Raw genomic sequence first — 16,449 nt, 5'->3', positions numbered from 1 at the left:
TAACATTTCTACTTGTTTTTACTGTGCACTACGTCCGTCTGCATTTAAAATTTTAAAGCGACATATCATCCTCCTCATTCGTGCTTCGCATATAATCGATTGCATCTGTGCGTTGGATCTGGCAACTTTTTTTATTGACATGAATTGCTCGCCTAACAGGTGAATCTCATAAAGCCAACAAAATATATCTGGATAAAAATGGCCAATCAATACTGAATATGTTGAGAACAATGACAATAACGATGAGCTAAAGAGGTTGGTAGCTATGAATTCGTAACTCTGCGCCAAACCAAATTGGCCCAGTCAAGTGGCTTCAAAAAGGGCTACGCTGCAGTCACATCTATAGACACAGCTGTGCTTACAGAGGCTCACCACAAATTGATTGTTTATCAAACCCTACAGTAGAAGAAATGAGAATTTGTGACTTCCCCTCTCACGTTAGACCCGTGGAATATATGTGTTTGTAGTATTATATATTATTATTGGCACATGGTGTTTTACTTCCCAAACCATGGTACGACTATGAGAGACGTCGTAGTGGGTTTCGGAAATTTGGACCATTTGGTGGTCTTTAAGATGCACTGATATTGCCCAGTAAAAGGGCCACAAGTCACATTTCGCCTTCATCGAAACGCGACCACCACAGTCGGGATCATAACCTTGACGTTCTAGCCAGCAGCCGAGTACGCTAGGCACTGATACACTGAAGCCGACCATGTGTTCGTACGTTACTGGCACTTGACATGGTCGCATGAGTTTCGGTGTCGCGGATGTCAAGGATTTATGCGTAACACATCGTAAATTTGACACCAGCACGAAGCCGATAAATTATATTTGTTATGCCCCTATTCGTCTGCCTGACAAGCGTACTGTATATTGTAGTCCCATTTGTGCACTCGCTGGTGCCATCGATCTGGTTTTACTCAACGCTTGAATGAAGTGTTGCAAACTATGCACCGAGGCTGCGTCATTTTCACTATTCGCTAAAACGCATAGCGCAGTTCACTGGCTGAAATTAAACGAAAGAAAGAAAAGTGAGTGGATCCTGTGCGTGAAATCTACCCACTTCCTTATTGCGGGGTTCGAGTGAGAGAAAATAACAGCGTATCCAAGCAGTGAACGATGATTGGTGGGCGAAGCTCTGGAGGTACATCGGTAAACCATGAATCCTTCGTAAATTTTCCGCAACCTATCATCATGTAAAGGCGGCGAGCATGCGGTGCAGCCGTTTTCCGAGTCCTCCGCTCCACCGCCTTGTCTTCGTTGCTCATACAAAACAAAAAACGTAATCATTTGCACTGTTCAAGCCAAGGAAGTAAGATATATATGTATACAATAAAAGCGCTACATACATTAACATACTAATACCATAAACTATCAAGCCAAGTTATACCCAAAATAAAACCTAAATGTCTGTAAACTGAAGAAGAATGGCCATTTGGGCTAGTTGGTTAAATTCCATGGTAATAAAGGTTGCAGAGCAAGCATGAAGGTGCTGGAAGAAACGAGAAACGAAAGGCGAGGCAAGGAAATCAAAGAGGACAACACGCAGCGCTCGTGTTGTCCTCTTTGATTTCCTTGCCTCGCCTTTCTTTTGTCGTTTCTTCCAGCACCTTCGTGCTTGCGCTGCAACCCTTATTACTGTGTAAACAGACCCGACATCTCGAGATTTATTCGGTCCCTTCTTCAGGTGTGACTGAAAAAGGGACCGAATTGGTCCCAGAAGGTCGGGTCATTTTGATTTGATTGATGTGAGGAGTTTGACATTCCAAAACCGCCGTATGATTAAGAGAGACGCCGTAGTGGAGGGCTTCGGAAATTTTGACCACCTGGGGTTCTTTGACGTGCACCCAAATCTGAGCACACGGGCCAACAGCATTTTCGATGGAGGCGAAACTGACCCGAGGTACTCGACTGCTGAACCGCAGGTCAGCAACCGAGTAACTCGGGTCGTTTTACAGTATTTTAAGTTTTCTCTTTGGACTATAACTTGGCTGTGGAGTTTATGTTATTAGTATGAAAGTTCACCCAGCCAGGCAGATATCTGTCGAAGATATTCACCTATACATTAACATCATTACATACATGATTAACACAGCGTGATGAGCCCCCCGCGCTGTGTTGATGCGTTAGCAACCTGTGTTAACCAGAAATCGGTAATAATACGAATATCCGCAGAAGTTTTATTATGTGAGTAATTGGTTAAAGGGGACTAGCGGAGAGATATGTGTGTAGGCTGCGTATATATTTCTCCTCGTAGATGGCCTATGATGCGCACTAGCGTGCCGGCTGCTCCTAACAATTAGATTAAGTGCTGAGTGAAACGTAGCCAGCAACTTGCGCCGTCAAAAAAAAAAACGGTAGATGTGACATACTCTGCATGAGAATCGATGTTATATAAAGCATGCAGAGAGAAGGCGGATTTCGTGTAATTTTATTAAGCGCAACGTTACGAAATGACGCTAAATATATGCGCAAATCTTGTACGCACAGATATAAGTCAACCAGTCATATATGTTTTATTTAACCAGTTTACAGCTGCATAACGGATGTTGACAGCAACATGGGTGTTACGAACACTACGAGCGGTAAGATCATATCTCGAGTTTGTGATTCTGAGGATGGTAAACCTGGATAGAGCTATACGTAGAACAACTTCACTTGATGTTGGTTACGAATGAATTGGCGTTAACCTTGCGTCACGACTGCACCATAGGAGCACATATGTAATCTCAATAAAATTAGCGAGTATGACACTCACAATTAAACTTTCCCCAACTTTTAGCTTCAATAGGGTCTTGTTCGAAAGCAGCCACGAGACCTTTCACGGCTCTGCGGTAGAATACTTGATTGTCTTGCGGAATACTTGGATTATATCGCTGCTGGAATTGTGATATTTATTCTTTGAATTCTGCTGGTCAGTGCTCAATAATGGGAGTTCTCTTTTTAAGTTTTCGCGTTTAAATTACCAACGTCTGTTCTTGTCGTTCCTAGTTAGATACTAACTATCAATTTTCTGTGGCGCATAGCCGCTTACCGTGGTCCGTGGCATACAGAAATGTGCCAGGCATGGCTAAGAAAAAAAAGCCTCGAAAATGTGGGTGACAAGATTTCCGCGTTATATATGTCATGACCACTTAGAGATATCCGTTAAAAGTTCTTATGACACCCAGCCTTTCATGGCCTACCCCAAGCAGGTGTCCAGGACAGCCCCAAGTCGTAAGTGGCTAGATAAATAAATAGATAGATCGATGTTTAAATAGAAAAAGCTCATCGTTACTGATGTTGGCTAAGATAGGCGGAAAAAGCACGACTTGTGGTGATCGACGACTGGATGTTGGGTACATCTAAGCGATGTAAAAAGTTTAATTGAGAGGAACTTAGCGAAGAACGAAGCAGAGCAGCGACATTTAAACTGTTACCTGAGTGAACGTTAACGTGTACTCTGTGAATTCGAAGATCTTGTTTTAAACGTACGGGATAACTCACTTACGGCAACAGCTTGGGACAAATGTTAACGAAGTATTCCATACCAGCGAATAAATCACTCTAAAGGGGGAATAGGAAAGATTGTCGATAAAGAGTGTACGATTGAAAAAGTTGTGGTATAAGTTCAACCAAATGTAACGATGTCATTTTCTTTGTTGAAAATTGAAGCTCTGATTGTATTTCTCTTTATTTTGACAATAATAATCTCGTAATCAGCTTTCAGAATCAAGCTCTTCTGGCTGAGTGACAAGGAGCACTCACAGTGGTTACAAAAAGAGGGCATAACGCTGTACGAATACGCTCGAGAATACATTGTAAAGGCAAGTGAGCGGTGAACAGTCTTTTTCTGCACTTGCATGATGAAGGTCCGGGAAGTATATTAGTAATCAATTGTTTTGCCATGGAACTTTGGGCTATATCTTCACAACAACTTCGTTCACTAATTTCATTAAATATTCTCTTGCTCAGATAACAATTAACTATATTGCAATTTCTCTAAACGCACAAAACCTCACAAGCAATAAGTAATATATTTTCTACTATGATCGACGAGACGTTACTTTCGTAACAGCTGCAATAATATATTATGCGTATTTTAATACTCCATCATAAGTGCTTTTGAATCTTAAATAAGCAGGTTTGGTTATTTTTACTAGGCATCATGCATTTGTCATTATTATAGTCTAAAAATTCTATTTTATTGCTTCAGTGAAAAGGTACAGTGTAAAACCAGAGACAAAAGTTTTGTGTATGCCTTCACAACAATAATTTTTAGGATGACAGTTGAATATAATGCATCTTACGGCAACTGAATCATACACGTTTGCTTGCCAAAGCGTCGGTGGTAGTGGTACCTGATGTTGAAGAATCTTCGTTCTTTCCAGATTCCTTCATCTGCTTTGTACCTTCTTATGTTAAGCACGTGGCAGTTGCCAGCTTGCTCTTTCCCTCTTTCCTATGTGCATGAAAATTGAATAATAATAATAATAATAATAATAATAATAATAATAATAATAATAATAATAATAATATATTATAATAATATACGTATGGCTTTTATTGTAACATGTGTTATCATTTGCAACCAGGAGATACCAATAAGAACCTCTCCTCAATATTTCATGAGTAACGCTTGTTTTACCACATAACATATTTCTAGGGTATCCTTATCAAAAGTGTAGCTGCGTTACTTTCCTTATTACAAGCTTGCTCGGCATGCTCTTAAAAGACAGCCGACAATGCACAAGCTCCGCCTTGTCCATCGTCGCCTGCCTGTGCACTAGTTCTCATTGCTTCCGCCAGAGGTACCACTGTGCTATCTCGCAGCTGAACTCTCTCTGGGGAGTAACAAGAGTGGATCCACGTGCACTTGGCGCCGCGTGGTTAAATAGGCGCCCGCTTCACGGCCACTCCTCTACACAGAACTCGCACTTGGCGCACTTACTTTCTCTTCGCTGGAAGCTCATGAACACCCCAGAAGGCATTAGCGGCGCGGTGGGTTCTTGACGCAGCCGCAACTCGAGCATGTTGTCCAATACTTTGAGGTGAGAGCACAGAAGGCTGAAGCGAAGAGGGCTTGCCTTCAAGCAAACCCGTCACATCTTTACACGATGGTTGAGAAATGTGCACAGACGATTCGTGGTTTACCCAATCATATCCGAGCAAGCACCTCTAACATCATTCACTTCGTTAATATGATGGTGATTTTTTCAGTTATCGCTGACTTTTTTTAATGAGTGGTCCTTCTAAAAATGCATATCCGTTTCGATCGTATAATACTTCACTGATTTGACAAGTTTAATAAGCTATATTGATGATCTTGTGTTGAATCCAATTTTAGACTTCCCAGATATTCCTAAAGCTTGTTCCACCTGGTTTCATCAAGTTGTTGGGTATTGAGCTACACGAACTGGTAGGTTAATTTACATTGACAAATATGTATTCACACAAAAAAAAACAAATATTACAGAGCGATGTTGCATTAACGAGAACAGGAGAAGTAAGATGTATACAGGCGTTGGCGCAGTTGATTACCTTTGCAATGAAACGGCCAGATATTTGGACTGCAGATGTGTTTGCTTTCCTAACACGGTAAGCTGTACTATTTCACTCGTTTTGATATTGCTTACCCAGCTTGTATACATTATTTGTGTTACGGTGTAACTTGTTTCGAGTCGTTTAGTTTGGAGTCAGGACTAGGGGGGGGGGGTTGCTGAAGATATGTTCTCTTTCTTTTAACTTCTAAGTCCTGGGGGGTACAGAAGGAAGCAACTTTATCAAGGGCATCACAAAGGCAGTTTTCGATTTGAAACAAACGTACAAGCTCTGGTGATAGAAAATACGCTCAACCTGCTCCGAGATCTGTGTACTGTGAGTGGCAACTAATAATGAGTAAGTCGCTGTTATAATACCGTCATAAGCATGGTTCGTGGCCATGTTGGCTTGCGCTGCAAAGAGAGAGATCGCTCATTCAAATCCTCAATATTTTGTATTATAATTTTTTGTACTGATTAGTTTTTTGTCTTTGTGCCTTTTTACACATATGAGTATATATACATACCAGGGACACGACGGTAACGTAAAAAATCAGTGGAGAGTGTGCATTTAGGAGACGATTAAAGATATAAAATAATTTTATGCCTGAATATACACTCTGGCATGCGTAACTGCAAACTGCCAGGGAGACGAAGTGAAACAAACAATAAGCTTTACTTACGATGGGAAGTCATTATTGCGGGTATATATATGCCTAACAATCATTACTGTTCACAAAACAACTTTTCTTTCTCAACTACGTAAGCCGGATACCGCAAAGAATTCGAACAATGTAACTAGGTTCACAGCCCTTTCTAGAATCACTCGATTGCTTTCACCACTGGAGTTTTTTCGACAAAGGATGAAGCATTGCGATATACTTTAGCACAAAATACGTCACATAAGTGCGTCTTACCTCGTAAGGTCTCCTCATAGGCATCTAATGGTGGTTGTGCTATCTTCATCTTTGTTCAATGGGCACAAACAGGCTTCAGCTATGTCTCGTAATCTGAACATTTTGCAAGTTTGCGTTATCCGAACACACATTGTTTCTAAATACTGTAACAATAATTACAAAGTGCATCGTGCATCAAATTATGAATGAAAACCTCGTCATGACAACAGCTTCGCTTCACCAATTACCTCGCACTGCTATGAATGTATCGCGTCGTCGTTTTGTCCTGCCTAAGATAACTACTAATTACATTCGTTCTGTACTAAACTTTCAAGGTACAATTCTTCAGAATAAGCTTAGTTGCAGCCTAATCAGCACAACACAGTTGAATACATTTCTAAAAAATCTAAAGAACTGTTTTATCGAGAATGTATGCCACACTTGCTCGAAGTTTTGTTTTTGTTTTTTCTTTTTTTTTCTTTTTAAAAATTGTTTATTACAAATATTTATTGAAAGTTTGAAATTTGCATACATTTCCTTTTGTACCGTGCAGGTTTGTTCTGCATAATTTTGACACATGGGCTTTTTTGTCCTATCACAGCGTGTACATTAACAGCTGCTATAGATATTTTTACTACAGAAACCTTCGGTAGGGACCGTTCAACAAGTCTTCTGTGTCAAAAAAGTGCGTTTTTTTTGTAATAGATACATGTCTCAGGTATGCTAAATGAAAATGCCCCGCCACGGTGGTCTTGTGGCTAAGGTACTCACCTGCTGACCCGCAGGTCACGGGTTCAAATCCCGGCTGCGGCTGCTGCATTTTCGATGGAGGCGGAAATGTTGTAGGCCCGTGTGCTCAGATTTTGGTGCACGTTAAAGAACCCAAAGTGGTCGAAATTTCCGGAGCCCTCCACTACGGCGTCTCTCATAATCATATGGTGGTTTTGGGACGTTAAACCCCACATATCTATCTATCTATGCTAAATGAACGTTGAAACCCTTCAAGCTTTCAAACTTTTCAAAGTTTTTTCAGTTATTTGCTGCATCGACGACTAGTGACTCATTTCCTGCTCAAACAGCCTTCACATCGTTATGTGAAAGAATGAAATGCTGTGAGGATATATTTAAAAAAATGCTTGGCACAGTAGCCGAAGTCAAGTGCGAGTTTGCGGACCAGACGGGCGAGTGGGCTCATCGTAACACTGTCGCTATCCCGGCAGCGACCAGCAGTAGCCAGAGCAGAGATGCTGACCATTCATTAGTCTATAGCCCATTTTATATAACTGTGTTTTTATTCTTAATGAGCGATCACCGGTATAGTTTCAACGATATATTAACAATACCGTTTTGCATTAGTATTAACAGCTTTTTAGCAGGAAGGCGGGTTAATTTTGCCGTCGCACTTGTTAATATTTTACGTAAACAATAAGCCATGAGCTGAAACCAAAACAGGGAGCTTCTTCATGCTGACTATGAGATGAAGTCACAGAAAATGCTACACGCTGTCATGGGTAGTCTGGTGCAAACATGACTACGTGTTTCCTCGGTCGCACGAAACGCAAGCTAGTGATGTTGCCCGTCGTGGAATAAAGCTGTAACAGCCCGTTTGAACTTACCAGTGACGAATTCATCGATGGCTGCAGCCACTATCTGACCTTGCAAGTATCTTCTTTTTGATATAGTAGCTAATGTACTGCGCATCGTAGCTGACTCAAGTAACTCACGTGCCCTGCATCGATGTCATGGTTGCTCACTAATGCGCGTGCTAACTATCAGGACTGCTATACTTCACATGCAGCTAAAAAAACCAAACTGTGGCCACGTCGTTGTCGCCTCGAAGAAGAAAGCGTGAGCTGTATTCATCTGCTGTGGAGGTGAGAATAATAAAAACTAGGCACAATATGTCACTTACACAGGGTTGCCCATGCCAGGCGTGTTTTGGAATCGGCTACCAAATATTAAAATTTCCTTTCTTACGAAGGATTCCTCTACAAGTGTATTTTGCAAAATATTATGGTTTTGAAGAGAGCATACATTGAAAGGTTTCTTGAAATTGATGAATATAAAAGTACAACGTTACGCTATGACGATATGCGTGATTTGTGTTACGCGTGTAACGACAAGGGTGGTTCGTCCCGTTTGCTCACGCGTGGTCAACGAAATGAACGATATCAGATGACGCCGGAGTAGATCTTGAATAACATTTATAAGAATGAGGGACTCGATCGAGTATCACAAAAACTAGACCAGAAGTAAACACTTAAACTGCCTAAAGTCCGAGCGGCTACTGTCCAATCTACGTGGCTACACGATAGCGCACCGGTTGAACCAGCGTCCCGAGGACGTGACAGTCCATACACGGCGATGGCCCTTGTCCATAGCGAGCTCAGGCACGCAGGTGGCATGTGCCGTTGCAGCAGGAGACAAGGCCTCCGTCAGGCCTCAAGTTCGTAGACGGATTTCAGCTGTCTCAGGTGGCGGCGGTAATTCGGATCCCGTCGTCCCTGTCGCGAACGCCGACGTAGCAGGAGCCATACCAGGTGTCGGTAGCCCCAGACAAGTACCGCTGCTCCCGGACTTCGATCCCCGGGGAACAGACAGAAGGAGCTCGACGGACAGCGCACTGGTCTGGCATGTCCCAGTTGGAGCCACTGTCAGGACCACCAGGCGAGCACCAGGCCCTCTTTTAGCACGCCACGAAAACCTCCAAGCACAGCTCCCTGGTCCGGCGTGTCTTTCGGTTAGGTCTTGATCGGCTCTCTGCTTGTTCCCCACGCGCCTCTCTTCTTTCTTTTCTTTCTTCCTCTTGTGGCACATGTCGCCACCTGTCGCCACCTGTCGCTGGCTCGGCTTCTTGTCCTCGTCCTTCTTTTCCTCGGACGCCCGCACAAACATTTCTAAATTTATCCAAAGCTCACACGCACACGCGTTTAGCACCACAAGTTTTGTCCATTCACTATACTTATTCCCCCACTCAAGAAAGTTGTTTCAATAAAACAACTTGTCCTCAGTCCTGAATACTAACAACACAACACTATTTACAATGCGTTCTTCACAAATTAAAGACTGATCGGAGTGAACGAAATACACGTGCATTCTAAGAGACCCTATCGGTGATGTGATTCAGTTTCCGTCCGCTCATGTTTTTTGAGGAGACTAGAGTGAAATAAGCTAACTTGCGAACCCAGGTGTGCCAAATAAATATTGTCATTGCACTTTTCTATTATGGTGAAGGGACCTTCCCAAGTGGGTAGGGGCTTATTCTTGTCCCATAGTCAGAGCAGCAACACTAGGTCACCCGCAGACCACTGTGTAAGTTTTCGTTTCCTGTCGCAGCATTGGTTCGTTCCTGAACCATTTGTCTTCAGCAGCGTTTCATGCGCCATCTTACAGGTGTTCTGTAATTTCGCTGCGCTTTTGCGCTGCTTTTTTTTTCTGTCTCTTTTGCTACGCCTGTTCGCTTGGCCTCGGTTGTTGGCAATCGAAAAAGTACCCTCAATGTTGGCAAGAATAACATCGTACGGAGGGTCCTCCGTGCACACAATGACAGCAACTTTCTTGAAAACCTAGGAATCGATGAATAATTTGGCCTCCGGCAAACACTGTTCAGACCGATCGAGTAGGCGTATTACTCAGCTATTACCAGTAAACTTGGAGTCGGCTAACGAGGGACCATTTCACTACCACCATGTTGCTGCCGGAATCGCGGAGAACAGTGACCATGTTCCCCTCAAGACACCCCGTGACCGTAGGCATCTGTTGGCCCCATTCACAGAAAGTTGTACAGCTCTGGGGGACGTCGATCATACCATGCCCGTTACATGCACTTTTATGGGCAGGCTTCGGCTTCTCCTGCTCACTCTGCATCTGGTCACGTCCGAGAAGAGTACGTGAAGCTTTATGCCTGCCAGAGCTAGTAGGACACACGTCCGCACTGTGGCCAGTCTGCTTGCATACCCAGCAGGGTGATTGATTTGGGGCTGTAGATCTGGTCCAACAGTTGGAAGCTTTATGTCCCGGCTTGCTGTAACGAAAGCAGAGGGGCTTTTCTTTGCTTCTTGTTGTCGCAGCGGCTTTATGACTGCCAGGCAGCTTCCTCTTCTCTTCTTTTTCTTCCTTGCCTTCAGCGAGATTATTGATGCCTTGGGCTTCCATGTACTAGTCGGCTGCCATTACCAGTGTGTCAAGGTTGTAACACGCTCTTTCCTTGAGAAAGATCGCCAGCTTTTCTTCACAGCAACGCAGATACTGCTCTGACATGATATTGTCTCGCAGTGATTCAAACGCTTTCGGTGTCTTAGCTAGCTCTTGCCATTGGTCGAAGTAGCCAAGAAGACGATCGGCAAACTGTTGTGGCGTTACATCGTTTTCAGGCTTGCCATCCAGAAACATTAACACGGTGACCTTCTTCTGTGCAGTGGAATCGCTGCAGTAGGGTCTGCTTCGTCTTAGCGCAGTCGGTAGCGTCTTCCATGGCCATCCAACCTACAGACGTAAGCTCTTCGCCCGTCAAGCAGACACTCAGCGACAAGGCCCACTTATTTTGTCGCGAACCTTGGCTAGACGCTACTTTCTCAAACCATTGAATGTAAGCGTCTAGCTCATACCTATCCTCATTAAACGGAGGAATCATCTTAAACAGAAGCCCCCTGTCTAGAATCCTAGTTCTCCATTAAGATTGAAAACGATACATGACAACAGACTCTTGCATTCATAAATTAGTTGAGATCGTACTATGAACTCGTAGTAGTCGCAATAGAAAGCAGGACGTCGTAAAAGCATTGCTCACCTGTGGCAAATTTATTTTTCGTAAACGTCTTCATCAACATCATTTTCATGTTCTATACCCACGTGTAGAATGATTAGAAATACATCTTTTCAACTGACTTTATTACTTGATTTGAAAGTTTATGTTTATATTCACTCTTATGGTGAATGTAATTGTGGTTTCAGGAATACCATTATCTGTAACGGACGCATTGTCAAAGGCATTTATTTTTTATTTATTCCTTACGGATAAAATTTCTTACCGTTATTTCAAGTGTGTAACATTAGCACTTTCTTTTTCGAGCACGCTGTATGATTTTGGGAACAATGTAAGAGATAAACTCGTGATACAGAGAACAAATCACGAGATAAATCTTTTGCTCAAGTCTTGGTGGCTTTTCTTGTATACTATACAGGCCCCTTAATGAAGGGCATAACAGTGTGCAAATAATATGGCATGACTCTGTCTTAAGTTTATTGTCAATTCGGGCCCTGTTAAGAACTTTTTTTCGAACTTTTCATTTCGTTTAGCCCTTTCATGGAAAGTTCTCCACGCAGAGCCCTCTGCGGAGGGCGGTCAAATGAAAATATGTGGGAGCACACATTTCAGAGCACAGCATAACGCAGATGCGTTTAATAATATCACCACTTTGGAATTCCGTCCTCAAAAGTGGAACGCCATTTACTAATATTTTAGAGCACAGACTCAGGACAAGGACAACAAGATACATGACGACGAGTGCTAACCTCACAACCTTTCTTTAGCATTTTTTTTCTAGTCGCAAATTCGCGCTATAAGAGTCACCACGAACTGCTAACTGCCAAGCCACCAACCTTCTTACTAACGACTGGGCAATAATAACGATGTTATAAAGAATATTTCATAGAGTAAGAGCTGTTATTGATCAGGTCTCTGAATGAACTTACCTTAGAGGGTTGAGATTTGTGTTTTCTGCTTCATTGCAGGCGCTTCTATGAGAAATGGAATATGTGGCAACCAGAGAGCAATTATAGTGTCCGATAATGGAAAGAAATATGAAAGTTACCCTACTTTGGCCCACGAAATAGCCCACACGTGAGTTTGCAGACAACTAATTGCATCAATAAAGAGCAGCTGCTTATTTTTATCTGCAATCGAATGCAAACAGCTTGCACTAATACGCCCAAGGGCAGGTCGTAGCTCCGCTCTGACTCGCTCTTTCGCGTACTGGTGCAAGCAAGTCCTGGCAATGTTAAGTTGTTGCTGCGTATTGTGGGGTGTGTAGTTTTGCTAAACGTTTACAGGTGGTGCTAGGCATTGCTAAATATTGTATTGTGTTGCGAATATTAACTAAGTCTCACTATTTCTCTAGTATAATAAAGAACAAGTGGCTCTACTGTTCCACTCGGTCACCCACCTTGATGACCTCTCTGCATTAAGTCCTGTGCATAGTTGTTCGAACAAGGTGGAATGAAGATTCGCGTTCCATGCTCACTACGGGCTAATACTACGCATGTGTTTTTCAGTTGTGTTGAGCCTACACAAGGAGCCCACTGCACGAGTACAGAGGGGTACTCCCTGGATTTGGGGACATCTGTACCTGGTGCCATTTCTGTGGAAGTAACGGCGTCTTGCCATACCTGAATGAGAAATAGATAAAAATAGATTCTACGAAAAAGCTACGTTATATGACCATAACTCCTGAGGAGAGCAAAAGCATCACTCCCTCTCTCATATCAAGTTGGTGGCTCCACCCACGATGGGACCAAAACTCGAAGTTTCATGGCGATGCCGTGGGCCCTCTGGACGGCCTAAACTTGAGTGTGAAGACTGATGCTCTTCAGAGGTGCACTAATTTGTATCTTCGTGATAAGTGAAAAAGGAATAAGAGGTGAGTTTAGCCAGTGCCTGTGATCGAAAGAACTCGTGGTTGCAATTGGGACATGACCCGGAATGGTCGGGGTCTGTCCTAATAAGGAAGAAAGAAGTGTAATACAAACAGGTTCGCAGCAGTCTGAATGTGCTCGCATGAGCTAGTTACTAACACTTTCTTCTTGTTATATTGAGAATAGAAGCATTTGAACATTTTGTAAATATTGCAGTATTATACCACAAAGCATTTGGCTGCTCAAGTAATCTCAACACCGCCCTTTGGAAACACACATGGCCCCTTGTCAAATACTAAGAACTGAAGGAGTCAATGAGATTTATGGCTCTACAGTGTAACTTCACCAAAATATTGAAACTACTATTGGGTTTGTATATTCGTTGGCCTTCAATGGGTCACAATAATTTTTTGCTACGCTAACAAACGTAGGTAGTGATTTTTCCAGTCTGTGTACAACAACAAAATGGGCGAGACAAATAATACAGAGAGAGAGAGAGAGAGAAAGAGAGAGAAATAAAGAACAAAAACAATATATGGAGGAAATAAAAAAGAGAAAAAAACATGAAGAAACGTATCTATATTATGTAGAAATCACGTCTAGAACTGCACGACAGCTTGAAAAAAAAAAGCGAATACATTGTGCGGCTCTATATGCCACCATATTGCTGTTCCGTGTTCTCGCATACTAGTCTAAGTAGTGTTGGTGAGTGCCACCACGCCACTGGGTATGACCGGAGCCACTCGCTATGAAGCGCGTCTCGTCAATTCTCGTCGCTACTTGTGCAGACACCGCGCACAAGAAAAAAAATCACAACATATCCACGGCCTGAATGATGATTGGTGGGGCGAAGCGTTCGTCAGTCCGTCCATGCTTTCATCCATTCATTCGTTCGTGCATCCGTCCATCCATGCATCCGTCCGTATGTCCGTCTATACATGTGACTGTCGATGTGTCGGTTCGTCCGCGCGTCTTTTCGTGCGGCCGTCCCTCTGTTCATTCGTCCGTCTATGCATCCATTCCTTTGTCTGTCTGTCCGTCCGTGCGCCCGTCAGCCCGTCCATTCATCTGTATGTCCGTCCGTCCGTCTATCTAGTGAACACTCCAAGTACCACCATCTCACATCATTTCATCATGTATTCATCATATACAAGTGCCGCCATCCAGCCGACATTATAAGGGCCACTCTCTCGATTATGTGCCACCTGTTGTTACACAGGACAACGATAGAGGCAAAGCCACGCCATAAGGAGCTTCAACCCTAAAAAGTGTTTCATACAAGTTAACTGACGTCACAGCCGTGTTGAAAAGTCATTAGTATTTGTCAGAGTTTACATATACTAAAATAACTAGCGCCGATGACAAGGAGACAGACTAAGTTTTGCTGGAAATAATGGCCGTTGAATAGGATGGTGGGAGTTATACTTGGTGAGGCTTCCCTGGACGCGAGCCGAAGGTAAATCGTCGGGCATTTTGTGAGCGTAGCTTCTTTAGGCGTAGGCTTGTGCGGCATCGTAGTAGTTGTAGTAGCCACTACTACGACGATTGTGCTGTGGCGCTGGCATCACTAGTACTCGGCCTGCTCACTAAACGGTGCGGCAGCGCTGACTCCACTATAATACAGATGGTCGAAATTTCCGGAGCCCTCCACTACGTCGTCTCTCATAATTATATGGTAGTTTTGGGACCTTAAACCCCACATATCAATCAATCACTCCACTAAAGTACCTCGATGCGCCCGTTCACCTCCACTATGTACACGCGAGCACGCGCATCGAGGCCCTCTACGCTCCACTCCAACGCGTGTTCTAGTGTGATAGGGGGCCGCTGGAGGCGAAGCTATAAAATGCGTTCGCTCTTGGTGATCTTACTCTTTCGCCGAGAGTCCGTGTGCCTCGAGGGTGATGGACGAAGAAGGCAGAGTGGAGAGCTTGCAAAGCGGCTGCAGCACACGCAGAAGTGGGAGCCCGCGAGCAGAAGCTGCACGGAAGTGTCGGCAAGAAGATCTTGAGGTGAGAGCCCACGAAGCGGCTGTGAAACGTGGACAAAGTGTTTGTCACGCCTTTACATGACGATGAGCTGTGCAAAACTTATGGAGGCTGAACAGTTTACTGATATACCTCTGGAGCTGTGCACATTCACCATCATTCACTCCGTGGGTATGTTTGGGCTCTATGAATGTCTGTGAGGTAATAACATTTAGGTAGAAAATGTCTTCCTGATTACGCGGCTGCCAAAAGTTGACACAACCAAATATTCACAGTAATCTTGTTTATATAAAATGTGAGGTCTGCGATTTTGCTTCTCACACACTTTGACCGTTAAAATAGAAAGCAGCCAAGGAAAGTGAGTGTGCGAGAATTGCCAAAATTTTATTTACAACATGGCAATATCGAGTGGTGGCTGTTTCTGGTCCACTCGTTGGACGGGGTGATTGTGAAGTCAGAGCTAATTTACTCCTTGACAACTGACAACTGCGTGGCAATGTACTACATTTATCGTTGCTGTTCATACCAAAACTTCTAAAGTTGGGAACACCATAATGCAGCTAGACATATCCAACAGAATTAAGAACGTGCACAAAGGGTGAACGTTCAGGGCTGCTTTGCTCCAAAGATGTGTAGGCGGTTATTAACGGCACATAATAAAAAATGGCAGCATATCCACGGAGTGAATGATGAAGAGTGGGGCGAAGCATCCGTCCATCCATTCGCTCTTGCTTCCGTCCGTCAATGCGTTCATCTGTGTGACCGTCCATGCGTCCATCCGCCCATCCGTGCGTGCGTGCGTCTGTTCGTGCGTCCGTCCCTGCGTTCGTTCGTGCATCTGGCCCTGCGTCCGTCCATGCACCCATCCGTCCATGCAGCCATCCGTGCGTCCGTCCATGCATTCATCTGTGTGTCCGTTCGTCTATCTAGTCAACACTCTAAGTACCACCATCTCGCAACTTTTCATCATATATTCCGCATATAAAAGCACCGCTTTCCAGCAGGCATTTCAAGGACTAAACGAGAGGTTGCACACGCACACTTTCTTACGGCTTGCGCTTCGTGTCAACTTCCCACCTTTAGCCATCTCGAGTTCATGATATATATTAATTCACTGTATTCATGGCACTGCGGCCCAACGCTCGCTGAACCTTGATGGAGGCGGAAATGTTGTAGGCCCGTGTGCTCAGATTTAGATGCACGTTAAAGAACCCCAGGTGGTCGAAATTTCTGGAGTCCTCCACTACGGCGTCTCTCATAATCAAATGTTGGTTTTGGGACGTTAAACCCCACATATCAATCAATCAATCGCTGAACCTTTCTAAAACCAAGGAGGTTACGCCCAGCGAGTATAACCTAGCAACCCTTTCTTGCCAGATATTGCTCAATGTACAAGCCAATGGCTGCTAA

The 16,449-nt window shown here is 43.7% G+C and overlaps 1 protein-coding gene across 7 annotated transcripts in view; it reads left to right on the top strand.

The window, feature by feature from the left end:
- Window positions 1–16,449, top strand: part of LOC119187166 (uncharacterized) — a 395,971-nt gene that overhangs the window by 241,860 nt on the left and 137,662 nt on the right. For 6 of the 7 annotated variants that reach the window (XM_075871836.1, XM_075871840.1, XM_075871838.1 and 3 more), the window contains one exon: window positions 12,152–12,260. In XM_075871836.1, coding sequence (XP_075727951.1) covers window positions 12,152–12,260 — 109 coding nt within the window. Of the gene's footprint in view, window positions 1–7,255; window positions 8,293–12,151; window positions 12,261–16,449 lie in introns of those variants that run through there. The other variant, XM_075871841.1, reaches the window with a different exon arrangement.

This window comes from Rhipicephalus microplus, chromosome 8 (assembly GCF_043290135.1).
Source record: "Rhipicephalus microplus isolate Deutch F79 chromosome 8, USDA_Rmic, whole genome shotgun sequence".
Classification (NCBI taxonomy): domain Eukaryota; kingdom Metazoa; phylum Arthropoda; class Arachnida; order Ixodida; family Ixodidae; genus Rhipicephalus; species Rhipicephalus microplus.
The sequence above is the reverse complement of the archived record's forward strand: the minus strand, read 5'-3'. Positions and strand labels throughout refer to the sequence as shown.